This window comes from Calonectris borealis, chromosome 26 (assembly GCF_964195595.1).
Source record: "Calonectris borealis chromosome 26, bCalBor7.hap1.2, whole genome shotgun sequence".
NCBI lineage: Eukaryota > Metazoa > Chordata > Aves > Procellariiformes > Procellariidae > Calonectris > Calonectris borealis.
Window position 1 is genome coordinate 7,373,272 of NC_134337.1, and position 17,675 is coordinate 7,390,946.

Sequence of the window (17,675 nt, forward strand, 5' to 3'; positions counted from 1 at the left end):
GCATACATTACAAGAAACCTCTGTTAGACTTATGAACGCTTGATGCAGTTGAGTTCAGTGCTTTCTCATTCTTTGCCATTTGTGTGTACAGTATTAAAAAAGAATCCTACCTTTTTTTTTCTTTTTAAAAATACAGAACTGGTAGTCTAGTCACACTCTTACAAGTAAGTGATAACAAAAATAGAAAGCAGATACCCATGTGGGACTAAAACTACTAAAGCCTGTCTTTTTTTTTTCCACAGATATGTTTTCACAGACAATAATTAGCAGACAAACACACTGTTTGCAATTGCACTGTATTGACTTAAAAGGCGGATACAAAATTGTCTAAATAAAGAATGCCATCCAGGGTGGAATAGTTGTGTGTGTGTGTGTGTGTGCATATATGTGTGCTGACACATGCTTGTATTTTCCTACTGTGCACCCAATCATGGAAACATGTTCTGCTCTTTGTAATTCAATGTCACTCTGATGTGGTTCTGCTGCACACTCGCACGCACACACACAGGAATGGAAATAGATTTCTGTGACAGGTGGCTTCTTTGTCTAAATCTTTTCCTATAAAAGAAAAAAAATGTGAAATTTTGGTTGGTTTAAAGGTTCTGCTCCATGAAGAAAAAAAATCCACAAAATCCATTGTTTTTCACCTTTTCAGTCATTTCCTCATGAATAAATATTATCCATTAAAAACCTTTAAAAAGGTGCTGCGATACACAGTGTTATATTTCCATTTTCTTTATTGACTCTCTTGTTGCCATGATGATTCTTTCCCTCCAGCTTCCGCAGGTAATTTTTGCCCTGTACCATGGCACAACACGCTCTCCATGCAGGTTTGTCCTTTAACCAGCCTCTTCCTCCCTCTCCTAATCCTTCCTCAGTCCACAGCATGAATGCGAGTCTGAAGAAAGCTGCCTCGTTAGGTCTCCATTGCTAATCCGATGACAAAATGTCAGGTTGGTCCATCCAGGCACAATTTGCAGCAAGAAAGGAACATGGAGGTGCGGAGGGAGAGGGGCACTGGTCTTCCAGCCTCCTTCTGTGCATGAGACGTCTTACAAGGCAGAGACCTTGACTATGTTGCTTGTGGTGGTGGTGGAAATGTTCGTGGAGTGGCTGGGGCTGCTGGGCGGAGGCCTACTCTCGCCTTCTGGCGTGAGTGCCGGCGGCGTGGGGATGCTGATGATGGCTGTTGTTATCTGGGCAGTTTTGCAGTTCGGTCTCAGCCCATCATCTGATTTCATGTTGAGACTGGAACGGCTAGAAAACAAATTTAGTGTTTGGCTTTTTTTTTTTTTAAAAACCAGACAGTAGAAAGGATGGGAATGGTAGTTGTTCTTAATGATTATCTTATTCCTCTGAACTAAGGGCACTGAAATATTCAGAAGACTCCACTTAAATGTTCCCCCAGTTCCTACAAGGCATCATTTATTTCTACCCAGATTACACTAAGCTTTTTTAGTATTCCCCCTGATCAGGATACAGCTTTTCACAGGGCAAATTGTTCTATGTTTCCATTTCATTCTTGCATAATTCTAGTTTAATTAAGAGGACATCTAAATATACTGTCCTATGTACTGTATCTTTTCAAAGCACAGGTAGTTCTTTCTGAGAAAGAGATGTTGTCTTCCTTGCATTTCAAATGCCTCTTTCAAATTCACTGTCCCTTGATCTTTTCTATTTTTTCATCTCTCTGCAGTAGTTTCAAGGATCTGGCAGGTGGGAGCATTCTTATTAGATCTGCATCAATTGCATCCTATAATTAATTACAGAGGGAAAATGATAGGTTGATTTCTGTGCATCTGCACAGCTACAGGAGTCTGCTATTACCAGCCCAACATGTTCATTTTAAACACAAGGCCTGTCCTTTTAAAATGTAAAGCTCCCAGTTGGAAAGCTATTGCTGTTGTTATCTCAGAGTGACTCACCAGGAGGATGTTTCTCGATCGCTCAAGCATCCCAAGAACACGGCAGAACCCATTCTGCTCCCCGGTTGCCTCAGTCACAAGCTGAGAGTGGGGCAGTCTTAGGGACTGGGTGGTTCTGCCAGTGGTAACCAGTACACCCAGTTAGTTGCATTCCACATGAAAAACAACTTAAAAGCTTTTTTTCTCTCTCCATTCTTACACAGTTTGGTAAGCAAGTGAAATAACAAACAGTGTTGACATTTAAAATATCACTGGCATCTGATTTAGCACCCACTGAAATAGGCAGAATAGTTGACATTCCCCTGAATTAGTTTCAGGTGCTCGTTTAAACTATTGTCATCTTGAAACTGCAATAGCCAGAGACTTGTTTTGTACTTATTAATTCATAATTCATTCTCTGAAATGCTCTTCTGACTTCACCCTGGCACAAAGTAATCGCTTGCTGCCCTAAAGGCAGCTTTGTTTCAGTTTCTAGATCCCTTTGATAGGAGTGGGGAGGAGAAGAATGGTAAGTTCAAAAACAGCCCAGTGCACAAGAAGCTTAATGGGCTGAGGGGGATTTAGAAAGTAATTTAATGTTTGCAAGAAAGATATGGTGAAGAAATGATTTTTTCCAGCAAGTTATGTATAAAATGAAAATTTCAGAATTTTCTATTGAGACACTTCTTCACCTGTGTCACTAATGGCTTTTTAGGTGAGAGCTACTAGGACACCATTGTGAAATTCCTCCTTATTTGTTTCCCAGTGATGCTTGATGCTTACAGTTGAGATTTAGACTTTTGGACAACGAAAATCAGTCAACTGAGTGTCCCTGGTGGACCATGTCAGCATGTACAGCTCTCTAACAGCTTTTGCTGACAAACACTGATTAGCCAGTTGTCTTTGCCTGCTCCCAGTAAAGGCTTGGAAGTACTGGGCTATGTGGGAGGTGGCCTTTGAAGTGGTCCTGTGCCAGCTTTGGTGAGTGGCTCACAGCTGGGAACTGCTGGCTCCTGCCTGTGTGATTAGCACTTCATAGGCAGATTTCAGATGGAATTCGTTCTTCTATGTCCAGTCTGGCCAGAGAAGAGCTGCACTAGAGTCTAGCTTTGACATGGTTCTTCCTGGAACAGCTAGAAGCCACTTTCCTTGGGTTGTCATTAGAAGGAGGGAAACAAAGATGTTCCCACCCCTCTCCCTGGCTGGAGAATAGGCCTGCAAGAATGTTCAGTTGGATAATGCACTTCAGAGGTTTGCATGCAGTAGTTAGCAGCAAGAGCCTACTTACTGTACCTTGTTGTAAGTGAGGGCTGCTCACTGCACTGGATGTGGATGGTGCTGAGCTCCTGCATGCTCCGGAGGCGAGTGGCTGGCACACTGGAGTTGGGAAGGTGAGTGGTCTTCTTGTTACGGCGAGAACAGCAGGAGGTGGTCAGTCCATGGTGACTTGACAAGGAGGGGCTCCGAGAAGAAGGATAGTTCTGCATTGAGCTCTCCATGCAGTTCTGCTCGAACAGTTGCTCATCTATGAACTCGTGGTTCTGGCAGGGAAAAGAATAGTGCCATTACTCTCTGGTGACACCAACAGCTTTGGCCCAACAGCAGTATGTTTTCAACGGCACCTTTTGACAGGTTGGTGGGATGTGTCAGCCGCTTGTCTGTGTAAGATGCTCTCTGCCTCTGTGCCTGAAAATATTTGCACTAGGCAGATCTTTAGAAGAAATGACTGTGCCCTTCCACTCACTGCAACCAAGAGAAGATTTTGCTCTCCTGCATCGGGAGGGGAATAAGGGAAGCTGTTGCAGTGACAAAAGCGTGATAGTCTATCAATGCTGCTTGCTTATGTAGTCTGAGATGGTTAATATATTGTGTTTGAATTTCCTTATTTTTGTATCTGGATTCCAGAAGTGGCTTTTGAAAGTCTGCAATGCCACATCGTTATGAAACCCAAGAGGAGATTTAGGCTCCTTTTTCTTTGTCCCTGGGTATTCGGATGACCATCTTGACACACAGCTTAATTGCAGGATATTGCTTGTATTGGCTATTGGGTGCAAAGCATACCTGCAGTTCATTGGGTGCTGTTAGCTGAGTGGAAATAAATGTGGCAGGTGAGAGTGGCAAGTGTATAGGGGAAGGAAATTCAGAAAGCTGAGTCTGTAAAGAGTTTTTGTGCTAAGGAACATGAAGTTGTGAAAGAAAACTCTTGGCGTGTGTGTATGAACACCCAAGTAGTTCTAGTGAACATACTTTATCCAGTCCCTGTCAGCGTCAGAAAGGATGGGAAACAAAAGCAACCACGGTGAAGGCAGCCATTGGTTTTCTTTGGAACAACTAACACCTCTCACAAGAAACAAGAGCAGTGGATAGCCAAAAAGAGCCACGTGCACAAACTCCCAAGGACAAGACCAGGAACGAGAAAGGAAGCAAACACTCTCCAGATACGTCACAGAGACCACAGAGAAAACAGATTGAATTAAAAAGGAAATACCTTGATGGTGGAAGTTCGTACAGATAACAGGGGATCATCCACAAGATAGGACAATCCCTACGGGACAACATGCCAACAAAAGATAAAAACACAATTGATTGTCCATTCCGGCATTCAGAAGTTTAGTCCCAGCATTGCATCTATTGCCTCAGCATTCCAGGCGGCTCGCTCAAGTTTGAATGGGCAACCAGACCTTCTCTTCACCAAACCTTGCCTGAATCAGACCCCTTTGTTCCTTGCTTCTCACACTTAAGCTTTTTAATGGTGTGTTCTTGGAAATAGAGCAAAACTGCTAACAACTCTATTACTTTGATCTTTTGAGAGCTGAAGGCAAAGGAAAACAAAGTTTCAGCTGCTGATTCACAAGCAACGAATTGGAATTGTATTGCCATTGGGTCACCAATGGGTATGGGTTTTGATCATACTCTGTGGAAACACAGAAGAAAGGTTTGGGTTGAAGGACTAGATTCAATGCACTCAGCATTTGGAGAAAACATGGCATGTGAATGTCCATACTCTATCTGGGAGTTGGAATGAGTGGAAAAAAGCTCCTTTTGTTTGAACAAACTCCATCTGTTGTGTTAATATGACAAAGTAACCTCTGTTATGGCAGCTAGAGGTACTTAGGTCACTTTGTCATCTGACACACCAGATTTGTGAGCCATTCACAGCCATTCTGGGGCTGTATGCTAGTGACGACCGCAGATACCATGACAATAAATAATGTCCTTCTAGAATCCTTCTGCGTAGTTTAAGGAAAGGTGAATTGCCCATTGAAACAAGTTTGCAACCGTGGTACATTCCTCATTCCATTTCTGCAACTTGGTTACAAAATGACTCTTCAGTATTTAAAAATTCTTTTACTGCGATTTAAATTTTTGGGAGGAGAACTGTTGCATAGTATTTTAGTAGATTATGTGAACTATAGAATTTTCACACAAGCTGATTTGAACTATTTTGATTGCTAATTTCAGACCAGAATCCAAACTTGCTACGTGATTTGATGCAACATCATGGTAATAACTGGCTGAAAAATGTAGGGGAAAACACATTAAATATTTTGCAGATTCTCCCTCCAGGTTTTAATAAAAATTCAAAGTATCATTGTTAATGCCATTCTTTGCTGAAAAAAAGCAATGTTTGGAACATTTTCAACCACTGAGACTCACTGTCTGAGTAGGCTTGCATGCCGGAGGCAATCTAGCTTTGTTAGTGCGGTAGGCTAATACATCCACAAATTAGGATACGCTTTGGCCATGTTACTTCCAGCACCCTAACCGGCTCATTAGTAATGGGGCAACTCATGCAGCTCCCAGAGATGTCCACTGTCCCTGTGCAGAGGTCAGAATTTCTCTAAGCCTTTACAAAGTCAGGGCCTTACAAGGGTAGACCGTGGAGGCAGGGTTGTCAGCTTTTGTTCGCTTCAGCCAATTTGTTAAAGTTTCCAAATGGAAGTATTCTTGAGAAATATGAGTCATAGTAGTGAAGCTTTTAAGCATAAAGTTCTAAACTAAAGAGTCAGATTGTGAAATATCTGCTTGTTATGTAACATCCAAAATTGCTAGAAATAAAGGCAAGATGAGTCTTATAAAATAAATTCAGTAGTCATTGATACAGGAAGAATCAGTTCACTGTCCTTGGGATGGTGACCTTTATAGCTCATTGCAATAAACCAGCTGTTCTCAGCAGGTCACTGTAATTAACCAGTCATCTTCTTCCAGTGTATTGCTGAAGCCTAAGTGGTGTTATTCCAGCATAAGCCAAACTATGGAAGTGAAGGTGATTTATCTAAAAGAAGGCTTTTGCAAGTCAGAAATCAAAAGTACATTTGGTGATGGATGCAGATAGAAAAAGGCATGAATATTCAAGTGTTAACCTCTCTTCATTCTTTCTAGAATGAATCATGGTATAGATAATGTGTTCCTTTACTGCAGAACCTTTTATATATACCTGGAAGTAAAACATATGTATCAAATAAATATTTGAACTGTTCCAAGAGACTTCTGCATACAGAATCATTTAACAATGAAAAATAAAATTTTCACTCCAACACTTTGCATGACGCGAACAGAAAAATCATTGTTAGAGAATCTGCTTGACCGGCTTTGAGGTAAATTACCTGCTCTTGTAACCAGAACTGTATTGAGAAAAGATATGTGCAACCTTTAAACCCATTAAAAGAGTTCATCTGCTCTGTGCCCTATAAAGGGCTAAAGGTTATTTTTTTCCAGCCTGTTGGCACTGGTGACCAGGTTGTGGTTTGGAGTCACTGACAGCAGTTTCCTCCTCTTAAGACAGCAGAACTGTCCTTTATTACTAATTAGCACAAGTGATGAGTATATATGATGTGTGACTGACAACATAAGACAAATGCAGTTTAGTTCTCTTTCAGAAGCACTGAAGAAATTAAACTGAATGTACACCTTGTTTATAGGATCTCCCTAACCCCATGCTGAAAAGTTACTTGTGTTCAAGTGAACTTGACTGAGCAACCTGCTATTGACTTTGTACCGGTGTAGATGACTGTGGAGTAGCAGATAATTACATCTTTATCCCTTTGCACAGTAATTACTTTTTTTTTAAAAGAAGACAACGAAATAAAGTGCATTTATCCCATTGCAGAATATTCTCAGCAGCCTGAATGTCAGCACCCTCTGGCATAGTTTGTAGGTCTACTGAGTATGTCCAGCTGAGTGCTACTTCAGAGCATCTGTATGCACGTCTTTTCCATACGAAGCCTGGGCCAGGCACAAAGACCTAGTAAGATGTAAAAGGATTGTATTGCTACTTACGGTTGTTTTTTCCAGGCAGTGCAGCAGGTGGTGATGTTGGCTTTCAATTAAGGAGGTGCCTTTAGTCATATGCTGTTCATCTTCAGTGGATCCCTAAATAGCCAGAAAAAGGGGGGGGGGACGGGACAAAACCCAAACCAGGTGTAAAATCATGAAAACAAACAGAACTACCAGCATTAGCTTTCACAGGGATAAAGATAATTTCAGTGTTGCCAGCTCTCAGGTTTTTCTCATGAGTCTTATGAGGTTATCTCTTTTTTTTTTTAATGATTTGGCTTGTAAACTCAGGTGAGGAACTCAGCTTTGATTCAAAACCAGTGTGTTTCTAGCCATTTTGTAGCTGTGGAGGAAACCTGGGAAATACTGTTGACATATGCTGTCAAGGCTCAGGAACCAGAAGGTAAAGAAGAAAAGAACCTGTTCTGTTTTATTTTTCCAAAAAACATTAAGACTTTTAAGCTTGACATGACCTTTGAATGCCAACAGATGTACCCTGAACGTTAGTCTCTGTTAGGAGACAAAACACAAGCTGTCTTGCTTTCGCTGAGCTGAAAGCCTGGCTCTGCGTGACCTTCAGGGCTGCACAGAGCTGGGCCTGTTGGAACTTGCGTGTGTTATTGCCAAAGCCTCCTGAGTGATGGCTGCACGCCAGATCAAAAAATGTGAATCCAGGCTTTGTGTCTTGGACTTTGTAATGCTGTTTCTAGAGACAGGATTCCTGGCTCTGTCTCTCCTCTTCATGGATATGACCAATTGTTTTCCGCGCTTTGTACCTGCAGCGTATCAAAAGGGGGCTGCTCTTTCCCTGCGTCAGTGTATATGGTTGTTGGTGGGGAGTGTATAGCAGGTCCTGAGGACTGGGGTTGGTGCAAACTGAAGGTGTGTAACCCCTCCTGTGGCGAAGCCTTCTTTGAAAGGCAGGGAGAAGGGAGGAACAGGCAGGCACTCCTTATGTAAGAGTTAATATATATAAATTATCCTATTCAAGCATATGGCAAATGAAGAAGCATTGTGCAGCAGTGGCAAGGGGTTTATGTTTGCATGACATGTGGCAGCAGTTCCCTAGGAGAAGGAAGGTCCCATTTTCATTAGTTTCTTGTGGCTTTCACTCAGTAGGATGGCTTACTGTGATTTATGTTTTAGTAACACAGTGCCCAGGAGAACTGACCAGGAACCCTCTGTACATCACTTAGCACAAAACCAGAACAAGGCAAGCCTGTTTCAAAGACCTCAGGATCCAAATACTTGACGCATTGTACAGCAACACGTGTACCATTGGGGACCAGCTTTCCCCTATTTCCCCTGTGTACTCAAACTGCTGAAATGTGGCTAACAAATTTGTAAGCTAATTCAGAGAGTAGGGTGTGCTTAGAGTCAAGCAGGCAGCCTGTGCCATCTTGGAAGGGATTGGGTACAGCTGAGAGTATTTAGGTCAAAAACTGTTAAAAGGAGTGGTCCTGCCTAGGAAGACATAGGAAGAGTCGAGGGGGATGAACTGCTTGTGGCATGCCTATTTAAGGGCTCTGGGTTGGAAAGACTTGTTGGGGCACTTTTGCTGGTTGTTCTTGGCTTCTACATCAGGTATGTGTGTGTGTGGTGACTTGGGGAAGAGACTGCTCAGACTGCAGTGGTGTTAGTGGTTAGGATACGCTACAGATCTCAGACCAATCTCTGTGCTTTTTTTAAGCTGAGGGGCTTGATCTGCTTGTAACAGCTGAAATAGAAATGGATAAGAGGTTAGGAGCTTGAGTTCAGTATGTGCGTAATGTTTTGCTCATGCAGAAAGCTTGGCATCAAGCATTCATCAAAACAGCAATAGGCCGATTTAGTCAACTTGGGTGTGGGGGGAGAAATCCAGTACTCTGTATTTTTGATTTCTGCACTGTATCAGTGAATCAGATGCTTACATTCCTCAAAATATAGCACGTCACTTACCCTATGATCTGATGATCAGATACACCTCAGAAATGGAAAGAAAAGAAGCAATAGAGGTTGTTTAGAGAGTTTCTGTGCTATTTGAGAGCCAGGATCATTTTTCTCACTTTGTTCTGTGGTGGCAGATTTAAAATCTGGGTTGTTAAGGATGTTCTCTTACTACTAGTACTTAAGCTCCTGATCTTGAAATTCACTGTGATTTCGTGACACGTTAATCTGCACGTCTTTTATGACTAGCATTTTCAAAGACAATTACATGCATTAAAATGGCAATTAGGTGTTGTAAAATGTTTCCCTGTGCTCCATAAGTAAGGAGTGCCTGGTGTCTTCTGTAACGCCTAAATCTGAAAGTCAGAAATTGATGTGCATGGCTTGAATCTCTACTTAGACACAAACAGCAGTATCTAACTGTTCAAGAGAGAAAATGGGTGGGATGGGAGACACAGCAGAACATCTTGGCAGAAGTGCCAAGATGATCTCTGTTGCTCTCAAGGGGGTCAAATTCAAATATGCTTCAAGCATTGCTTTTAAATACACCCATGTGTCCCAGTGATTCACCGCAAATGCGTGTTCTGGATGCCTTTTCCAGGATGGTTCTGTGATCTTTAAGTGAAGGAATAACTCTGTCTCTGACAGATGCCAAAACATAGCTGAACTAGTACATTAAGAAAGCTGACGTACTGTACGCAGGATTAATAGATTCCTATGGGAATGCATCTTAGGCAAGTTACGGATTTTTTTGTTGCTGTTGTTTTGGAGGATGGAGCATTCCCAGAAGTATTTTTAGAAGTGGCCTAAAAAAAATCAGTTCCATTTTTCTTATTTACAATCCTCCTGGTGAGCTAACACATCAAGCAGGTCCTGTTCGTACCCTGCTGAGATTACTGACTCCGCTGAAGTCTGTGTTGGAATACTTCCCATGGAGGTCCTTGCAAGCCCTAAAGCAAATATGATGCTGCGCTAAAACACTGGAAAAGGAGAGAGAAAGAGCACATATTGCAAACAGTATCTTTTTATGAGAATTTGCTTGAGAGCAGGTCTAAATAGAATCTGAAAGCAAAGATAGGGCTTCCATACCTCTGGCAGAAGACCTAAGCCAGTTGTTAAATTTTAGCAGCACAACTTATCTCTCCCGCTGCCTTCCATCCCAAGGCTAGGCTTGCTGCTGATGGAAATGGATCAAGGGATGGCAGTGACCAGGAATAAAGTGTAGAATCAGTAAGTATGACTCCTACCTTAGTTTCCTTTCACTTTTTCTTCAGTCACCTCAGTGCTTTCATCAGAAACAAAGAGTATGCAACCACTGAGAACATCCTAGCATGCGAATTAAGAATGAGATCTGCAGGAACTACTGCCCTAGGACAGTGAGAGTGCCAACATCACACAAATGCTTGGTGTTTTGATAGTACTGTTGAGGAAGGTTTACCTATAGAGATTGCATCAGTGGCACCTGTCGTGGTTTAACCCTGGCTGGCAACTAAACCCCACACAGCCACTCACTCACTCCCCCCCACTGATGGGATGGGGAAGAGAATCAGAAGAATAAAAGTGAGAAAACTTGTGGTTTGAGATAAAGACAGCTTAATAGGCAAAGCAAAAGCCGCGCACGCAAGCAAAGCAAACCAAGGAGTTCATTCAGTGCTTCCCATCGGCAGGCAGGTGTTCAGCCATCTCCAGGAAAGCAGGGCTCCATCACTGAAGACAAACGCCATCACTCCGAATGTCCCCCCTTCCTCCTTCTTCCCCCAGCTTTATATGCTGAGCATGACGTCATATGGTGTGGAATATCCCTTGGGTCAGTTGGGGTCAGCTGTCCCAGCCGTGTCCCCTCCAACTCCTTGTGCACCCCCAGCCTCCTCGCTGGTGGGGTGGGGCGAGGAGCAGAAAAGGCCTTGACTCTGTGCAAGCACTGCTCAGCAGGAACAAAAACATCCCTGGGTTACCAACAGTTTCCAGCACAAATCCAAAACAGAGCCCCATACTAGCTACTGTGAAGAAAATTTACCCCAGCCAAAACCAGCACAGTACCTATGTTACTGCAGGCAAACAAAATCTGTGTCTTCATTAGAAGAGTCTGGCTGTAATGAAAAAGCTGGTGGGGGGCAGGAGAGGAAATGGTTTGCTTTTTGAGCTGGGATGCCAGTTTTGCAAGGATTTGATGCCAGCTACCATTCCGTTTGTTCTTGGAAGACATTCACTGAACTGCTGGTTGCTTGGAGGGAGACTGAAACACACTGTAGTGTCAGTTCTGAAATCCAAAATGCTTCCACTTTACCTCTTCTATTTAGTGCTTCAGCACGCAAAATTGGACACTGGTGAACTGAGATGAACTGGTTCAGTGGTTAGACTGTCCCTTACCCATGAGAATGGCTAAGCAGATTCTGCTTGTGAAAAGGCACAAGACCTTGCAACCTACTGTTCCTAGGATATATACCTCTTAGCATTTCAGCTAAAAGGGAATTTCAGCTAGCTGTACAAGGAGATTAACACTAAGAGGATATGTAGGCTACTACCATAGGAAGAAGCTCACCATCCCTTGAGCACTTCTGACATAAAACCCCCTAAAAATCTCTCGAAATGAGAAGAAAGCAGTCTGAATACTTCATGTCTAGATGGTAAATGCAAAATGCCACAAATCCACATGTGTCTGAAGCAAGAGTCTGTATTCTTGCTAGGAGCCGAACTCTTTCCTGCTGCTGTCCTTGGATAAATCCTTTTCTTTGCTTTTTCTTTACTTTGATACAAGGCTACAGGCTGAAGACATGCTGTTCCCTTCAAGGATGGTGTCAGTGTATTCATTCTGGTCCTAATGAAAGGACATTCTGGTACATGTTCCGGAATCTTGAACAGTCCTTATTTCTCAATTTATTAGTTTGACTGCAGAGCCACAGCCAGGATACATTCTGGGGCAGTTGTTTTCCTTGGGTAAACCGTCAAGGTGTCAGACTGCAGGGCAATCTGCTGGGCACTTGCAAAACAATTATACATTGATCACAGTACTATGTGAGTGCTAACGATGAAAGTGATAATATCTAGTCATGGCCATATAGTAATTGCGGTTGGAATTACTGCTGGGTAACAAATCAGCCCTATGGCAATCTGGCCATGTGAAGTCCATTAAAGTTAGCATGAGTCCTGGGCAAGGTATCAAAATGGGATGTATACCTGACCAATGAAGCAGTTTGATACTAATTTGACTGAAGGATATGCACAGTATGTAGATAATATTTTCGTCCCTAATATAGCAACTACAGAAGTCGCATTCCTTCATATTTTTACAGCTTAAAAAATTTTGCTGGCTAGACTATGCTGTCATTCACATTTTGTGCTCTTAGGAATAGTTTGTTCTCCTGCCATAAAATGAAAGGACATAGAATCTTGCCTTGTGGAGTTAAAACGGTCATGTATACCTTTACAACAAAGGATGTTCTACAGTTCTATAATTAATTAATGCCACTACCTGTGGATGGAGAGACATGTTTCGGTTCTTGATTCAGGTATGAGGCTAGTCCTCAGGTGGTCAAAGATCATTTCCTGGTGGTTGTGCAGATGCCAGGCATGGCTTTGGCAAGTTTCTTGTTTTAGTAAATTATATTCCCGTATGTCACAGGTAGATGGTAATTCTTCCTTCCCCATACTCTTTGCTTTTAACTATTTCAACAGGAAGTTCCTTAGGGTGGGGATATTTTCTTACAAAGTACTAATACAAATGTACACAATATTCAGTGCTTTTCAAAGTAGGATTTGTGGATCTTGCTGGGCTGTGGAGGAGTCATGTTAGCATTTAGAGCTGTAAGTCCACCAGAAAGCAAGTTGCACCCAGAAAATCTTGGGAAGACCTGCTCTAGGTGCTACTATATATCTAAATTTAGTTATTAATGGGTAAAAAGAATCCTCTAGAACCTCTTTAGAAATGTTTTTGTTTTCCTTCCTGTGTCTACAGTAGCTTTGTAGCCAACAAAATGACCCTTTTTCCACTTATTTTTGGGTAAGTGCCAGGAAATGAACCCATTGAGCTAAATATTTCTCTCAACCTTATGCATTTTGGACTTAAGCATTGGTGCGTCAGCTGCTCTTCCGCGAGTGGTCTTGGCAGGGAGTTTTGGTTGACAAGAGAAGCGAGGAGATTCTGGTTGGGATGACAGGCTGGAAGATCAAGTGCAAGCTGAGTGTCCCTGCTAAGCTCTTCTGGCATTTTTAAAAACTAGGAATCTAAAGCTCAAAAGGAAGCTTTCAATTTGTAGTCAAATTTTTGCACGTTCCTGGGTAATGAAATAGCAGAATCTCAGCTAAGCTGGCATCCCAGTCCTGAGCCTTTCCTTTATGGGGATAAGGCTCTGGACTAGGCGTTACCAGCCTTCCTGGTCTCTCATATTCTTGATGAAGAAATTTTTCTTGAACTGCTCAACAGCAACATATGGTTCAAGAAGCAGATTTTCTGCATGTTGCTGTCATTTGCAAAGCAGGAGACAATGTTAGATGTGTAGTCAGAAGGATCAAACTTGTTTTGGAGGAGAGAACAGAAACTGATCTGGGCATCCTACCCTCCAAACCTGTACTTCATGTGAAGTGCTTTGTAGAGTCAGTTTAAAAACTATTCCAGTTGTAAAGGGCCAGATTGCTCCATCTCCGTCTGCACTGAGTAGCATCCTACGTGCAAAATAAGGTGCTGCACAATTTCCCTCTGTGTGCTGAATTTGGGTAGGAGTGGGCTCAGGTCCTAGTGAGCAGCTTTCACCATGAGCTGAAAAGGTTTTTCAGCTTTGGTTTTACAAATGCAAGGATGTGGGCCAGGGAAAATAGTAGACATTTGAAGGATTATGCCCCAAGTAAGGATGCATGAACAAGTGCGAGGCAGCTCTGGTGGCTCAATTAAGCATTCTTCATCTCGCTCTTTGCTCCCCACATGCACAAAAGGCTGATTTATTTGAAATGAAATCCATGAAATGTGCTAATACCTGCTCTGGTGTTGATCAGGCTTAATGTAATAACCTCCTCTCATTTTTGCTGATTCTGCTGAGCAATCTGACGCACTTAAAACTTTTCTTCTCATGAATAGCTAGTATTAGCCTCCAGAGGCCTTTCTGTTAAAAATAAACCCACCACCAAACTGCCTGAAACAGGAGCTAGGGAATATCTTCCTGTCCTGTTGGGCATGATCAGATAGTCCATATTAGAGGGAGACTCTTGAAAATAAATAACTCTATTTGAAAGAGAGTGGATATTTGTAGTACAGGCAGACCCTGGGTGGTATAAATCAGTACAGCTCCATCGCACAGAGAGCTTCGAGGGAACTGTGAACCTGACCATTGCTGGAAGGTCAGATCCTTTCCTAGCTCAAGGAGGAGCCCAGGGAAGCTTTTTCCTCCCATCCAATCTTGCAGCTGGATTCCAGCTGTCCCTCCACATGGCACATACAGTACATGAGAGTGTAATTATAGCATAATGCCATTCCGTGTGTGAGGCTGCCATGCTGGATAATGAGCAATTAGGTGGCAACGGAGAGAGAAAGGGAGGGAGCCCAGGGAGAGGAGTGGGAATAAGGAGCTTCTCAAACTCTGTGGAAGGAGATACTGTCTCTGCACTCACCGTCAGCTCCAGGGCTTCGTTCAGGAGGCCATTGCGCTTGCTGTGAAGGTAAGCGTTGGAGCTGCCTGTTTTGGCCACTCGAATCCTTGCAAGCCGGGCTTTCTGTGAAGAAGGCAAAACAAGCTGAAGTTATACCTTTGCACACCAAGTGATCGGTCCTGTGCTGGCAATACCAGGAGGAAGGAAATTTCAGGTTCTCCTTGTACCTGAAAAAGCCTGGGGGTGGAATACAGGGGGTGCGCGGGCAGGACAAGGCGCTGTGGAGAACAGCTAGCACAGGTCTGTCTCCAGGAGTCAGGTGAGTACATATGTCTGAAGAGCATAATCTGCCACAGAGCGCTAATGGCCTTTCCAGAGATAAGAAATGGGGTCCTGCAGATTTGTTTATCCTTTCAAAAGTTAATAGTCATTTATTGGAGTTGAGATGCGCAGCAACTAGAGACACTTGTCTTGGACACGTTCCTGGCATAGGAGGACTGTATGACTGTATGTGGTCTAGCGGTGTGTACATGCTCTGCACCTGTGTTGCTTTCATGGCTCACCTTCTCTCTAACATGCTTGGTTGTTTAATCCTCTCTATCTTTCAGCTCTGTGCTCCGACATCTGTCTTGTCACTTGCTCTGCTTGTACTGCAGCTCGCACGGTGACACCCGGTCCTCAGTGATGGTGGAGATGCTGCTGCAGTACGAGAGGCTAGTAACAGGCACTCAGAGGGAGGAGAGCTGAGAGGGAGACTTGGTAACTTGCTCCACTTACCAGTCAAGTAGCATAGGTTGTTAATTTAATATTGGGAAATACTAATGAAAAAGTCTATTTTCATCATCCTGCAGTAGGGAAAGGCACTATATTTGTTCCTTCTGTCCTCTGCAATGGCAGTGCTAGTTTATTAACTTTGGTATCTGATAATATAAGACTGTCCAAAAATATGCATCTCTTGACAAACTGACAGAAGTCACTCTGCAACAACACAGACGTTCAACCCTTCTCATTTTCATTTATCCCTGACCTTCTTGACCTCCAAGTGGACAAATTAAATGACAAAAAACAGTCCAGAATTAAGCAAGCAAGAAAAACTAATAAGGCCCTCTTCCTTTTTAATCACACAGTTTTTAGTGTTTCGGTTTTTCTTTTCAGTTGTCGCCTGCTTCTCTGTCAAGTGCTGATGTGCCTTTTTCTTTTCTACTGTTAATTTATGACTCAAACACCATTAAAAGTAAATACATGAAATAGCTGTGGCTATTAAAAAATAATTACTTTGTGCTGTATTTTAAAATGCTGCATAATCTTTTAAATAACATGGAACTCGTGATTTTCCTTTCTAATTAGAGGATCTAATGGGTATACACTGTAGGAAGAGTAAAGCCGAGAGGCAAATATCTGCAGTGGGTCCAGAGAGTGTAATAATTCCAGGAGTTCTATTACCATACATGCGTGAGTGACTCTGGCCCTCAATATGTGACAGAATTGTTTAACCTTAAGAGCTTCTGCTTAAGCAGACAGTTTCTCGGGCAAAGACGTGTACAGGATACTAGTTTGCAGCTTTAATTAGGTGACACAGACTATGACCAGTCTGAAAAATAGGTCGTCTTTTGACACCCCAAAATGGGGACATCCAAAATTGACTTTCTTTTCTATACTTCACCTAGATTTCATTGTCCCATTTTAACGTTAAGAGTCCAAGTCAGTATATGAGAGTGAAATCTCTGATGAAACTTGCTCTGTACTGGGGCTGTGGGATCTCACAGGGCTATCTGGTCACCCTGTGAAAGGAACGAGTTGTATTTGCAAGACGTAGACTGAGGATACAACAAGAAAATGAAATTGGATCTTCACTTTTTCTGAAGACTTTCCCGAACTTCTGTGCTGCTCTAGGCCCCGAATAAGACTGGCCTGAGACTGTAATCTGGGAAAAAAACCACAGAGACTACTACTATTGAAGATGTGTTATGGCGAGAGAGCAGGGGATAAGGGACTGAGGGATATTCCATTTCCCAGTTACATGGCATTGTCTCTCTGTTCCTGTTAATTACATTTCCATTAAATTATTTCTTCCATTTGCAAGTATATGATTTTCCTTACTTTTTGCAATGATCTTATCTCTTCCATCATCAGGATTGGATACTGGATGCAGTGATGGTCTTTACAGTGAGGCTGTGATGGCAACCACAGAAGGCTTCCATTTCTTTCTGTGCTTGACAAAATATCAGGTCCTTTGCTGAAGGAATTACCAGAGTCCCCAAACTTACTCACCTCACTTACAGCAGGAAAGGTTTCATCCTCGTCTTCAGTTCAGTCAATTGTTAAAGTGGATTCAGTCTTAGGCTCTTGTAATGAACATTATTCCCTTTGCCTCCAGGCTAGCAGGGGATCAAATATTAATAGCTGTACTCCACATGGACTGGAGATGGTTCATTTCTGAGGTCTGTTCTCTTTTCTTCTTTGAAACAGGGCCACTAGCTATCTAAATAATTAAGCCCCATAACTTTTGTAGTTTAGAACAGACGTTGTTATTTTAAAAAATGTCAGTGGGGCAGGACAGAAGTTAATCCTATTCTTACACAAAAGGCTGTCTAGGATAGTCACATCGCCTAACTCTGTGCCCCAATCATGATTAAATTTGGTAGATATCTTGATTAACTCAGCTAGAGAAGTTAATTAAAATTGGTGCCTAAAATTGGTTTGGCTCTCCAGACAATTTCACACATTGGACTAGAAACAACTCTAAAACCATCGTTCATGTTTTTATGTGAAAGTCTGTAAATGTGCATTATTTGGAAAGCATATCTGTCAAATGACACTAGCTTTACATGATATTTAGGTAATTGTCATATGTTTGCGTGGGATGCAGTACTTTGATCGTGCCTGACAGTAGCAAAGGGTTTAGGTGCAGCAAAGCACTCCCCTCTGACTTCTGCAGTGGCGGTTCGACACTGGTTTGTATGACTGAGCAAAGTGGATTGAGGATGT

At 42.5% G+C, this 17,675-nt stretch overlaps 1 protein-coding gene across 1 annotated transcript in view; it reads right to left on the reverse strand.

Annotated features, from left to right (window-relative positions):
• Positions 1–285: 285 nt before the first annotated feature.
• The window catches only part of KCND3 (potassium voltage-gated channel subfamily D member 3), a 123,080-nt gene continuing 105,690 nt past the window's right edge, over positions 286–17,675 (reverse strand). The window contains exons 3-7 of the mRNA XM_075174392.1: positions 14,709–14,810; positions 7,185–7,277; positions 4,393–4,449; positions 3,198–3,445; positions 286–1,257 (exon numbers count right to left, since the gene is read on the reverse strand). Of these exons, the coding sequence (XP_075030493.1) occupies positions 1,053–1,257; positions 3,198–3,445; positions 4,393–4,449; positions 7,185–7,277; positions 14,709–14,810 (705 nt within the window). The 3' untranslated portion in view covers positions 286–1,052. The remainder of the gene's footprint in view (positions 1,258–3,197; positions 3,446–4,392; positions 4,450–7,184; positions 7,278–14,708; positions 14,811–17,675) is intronic.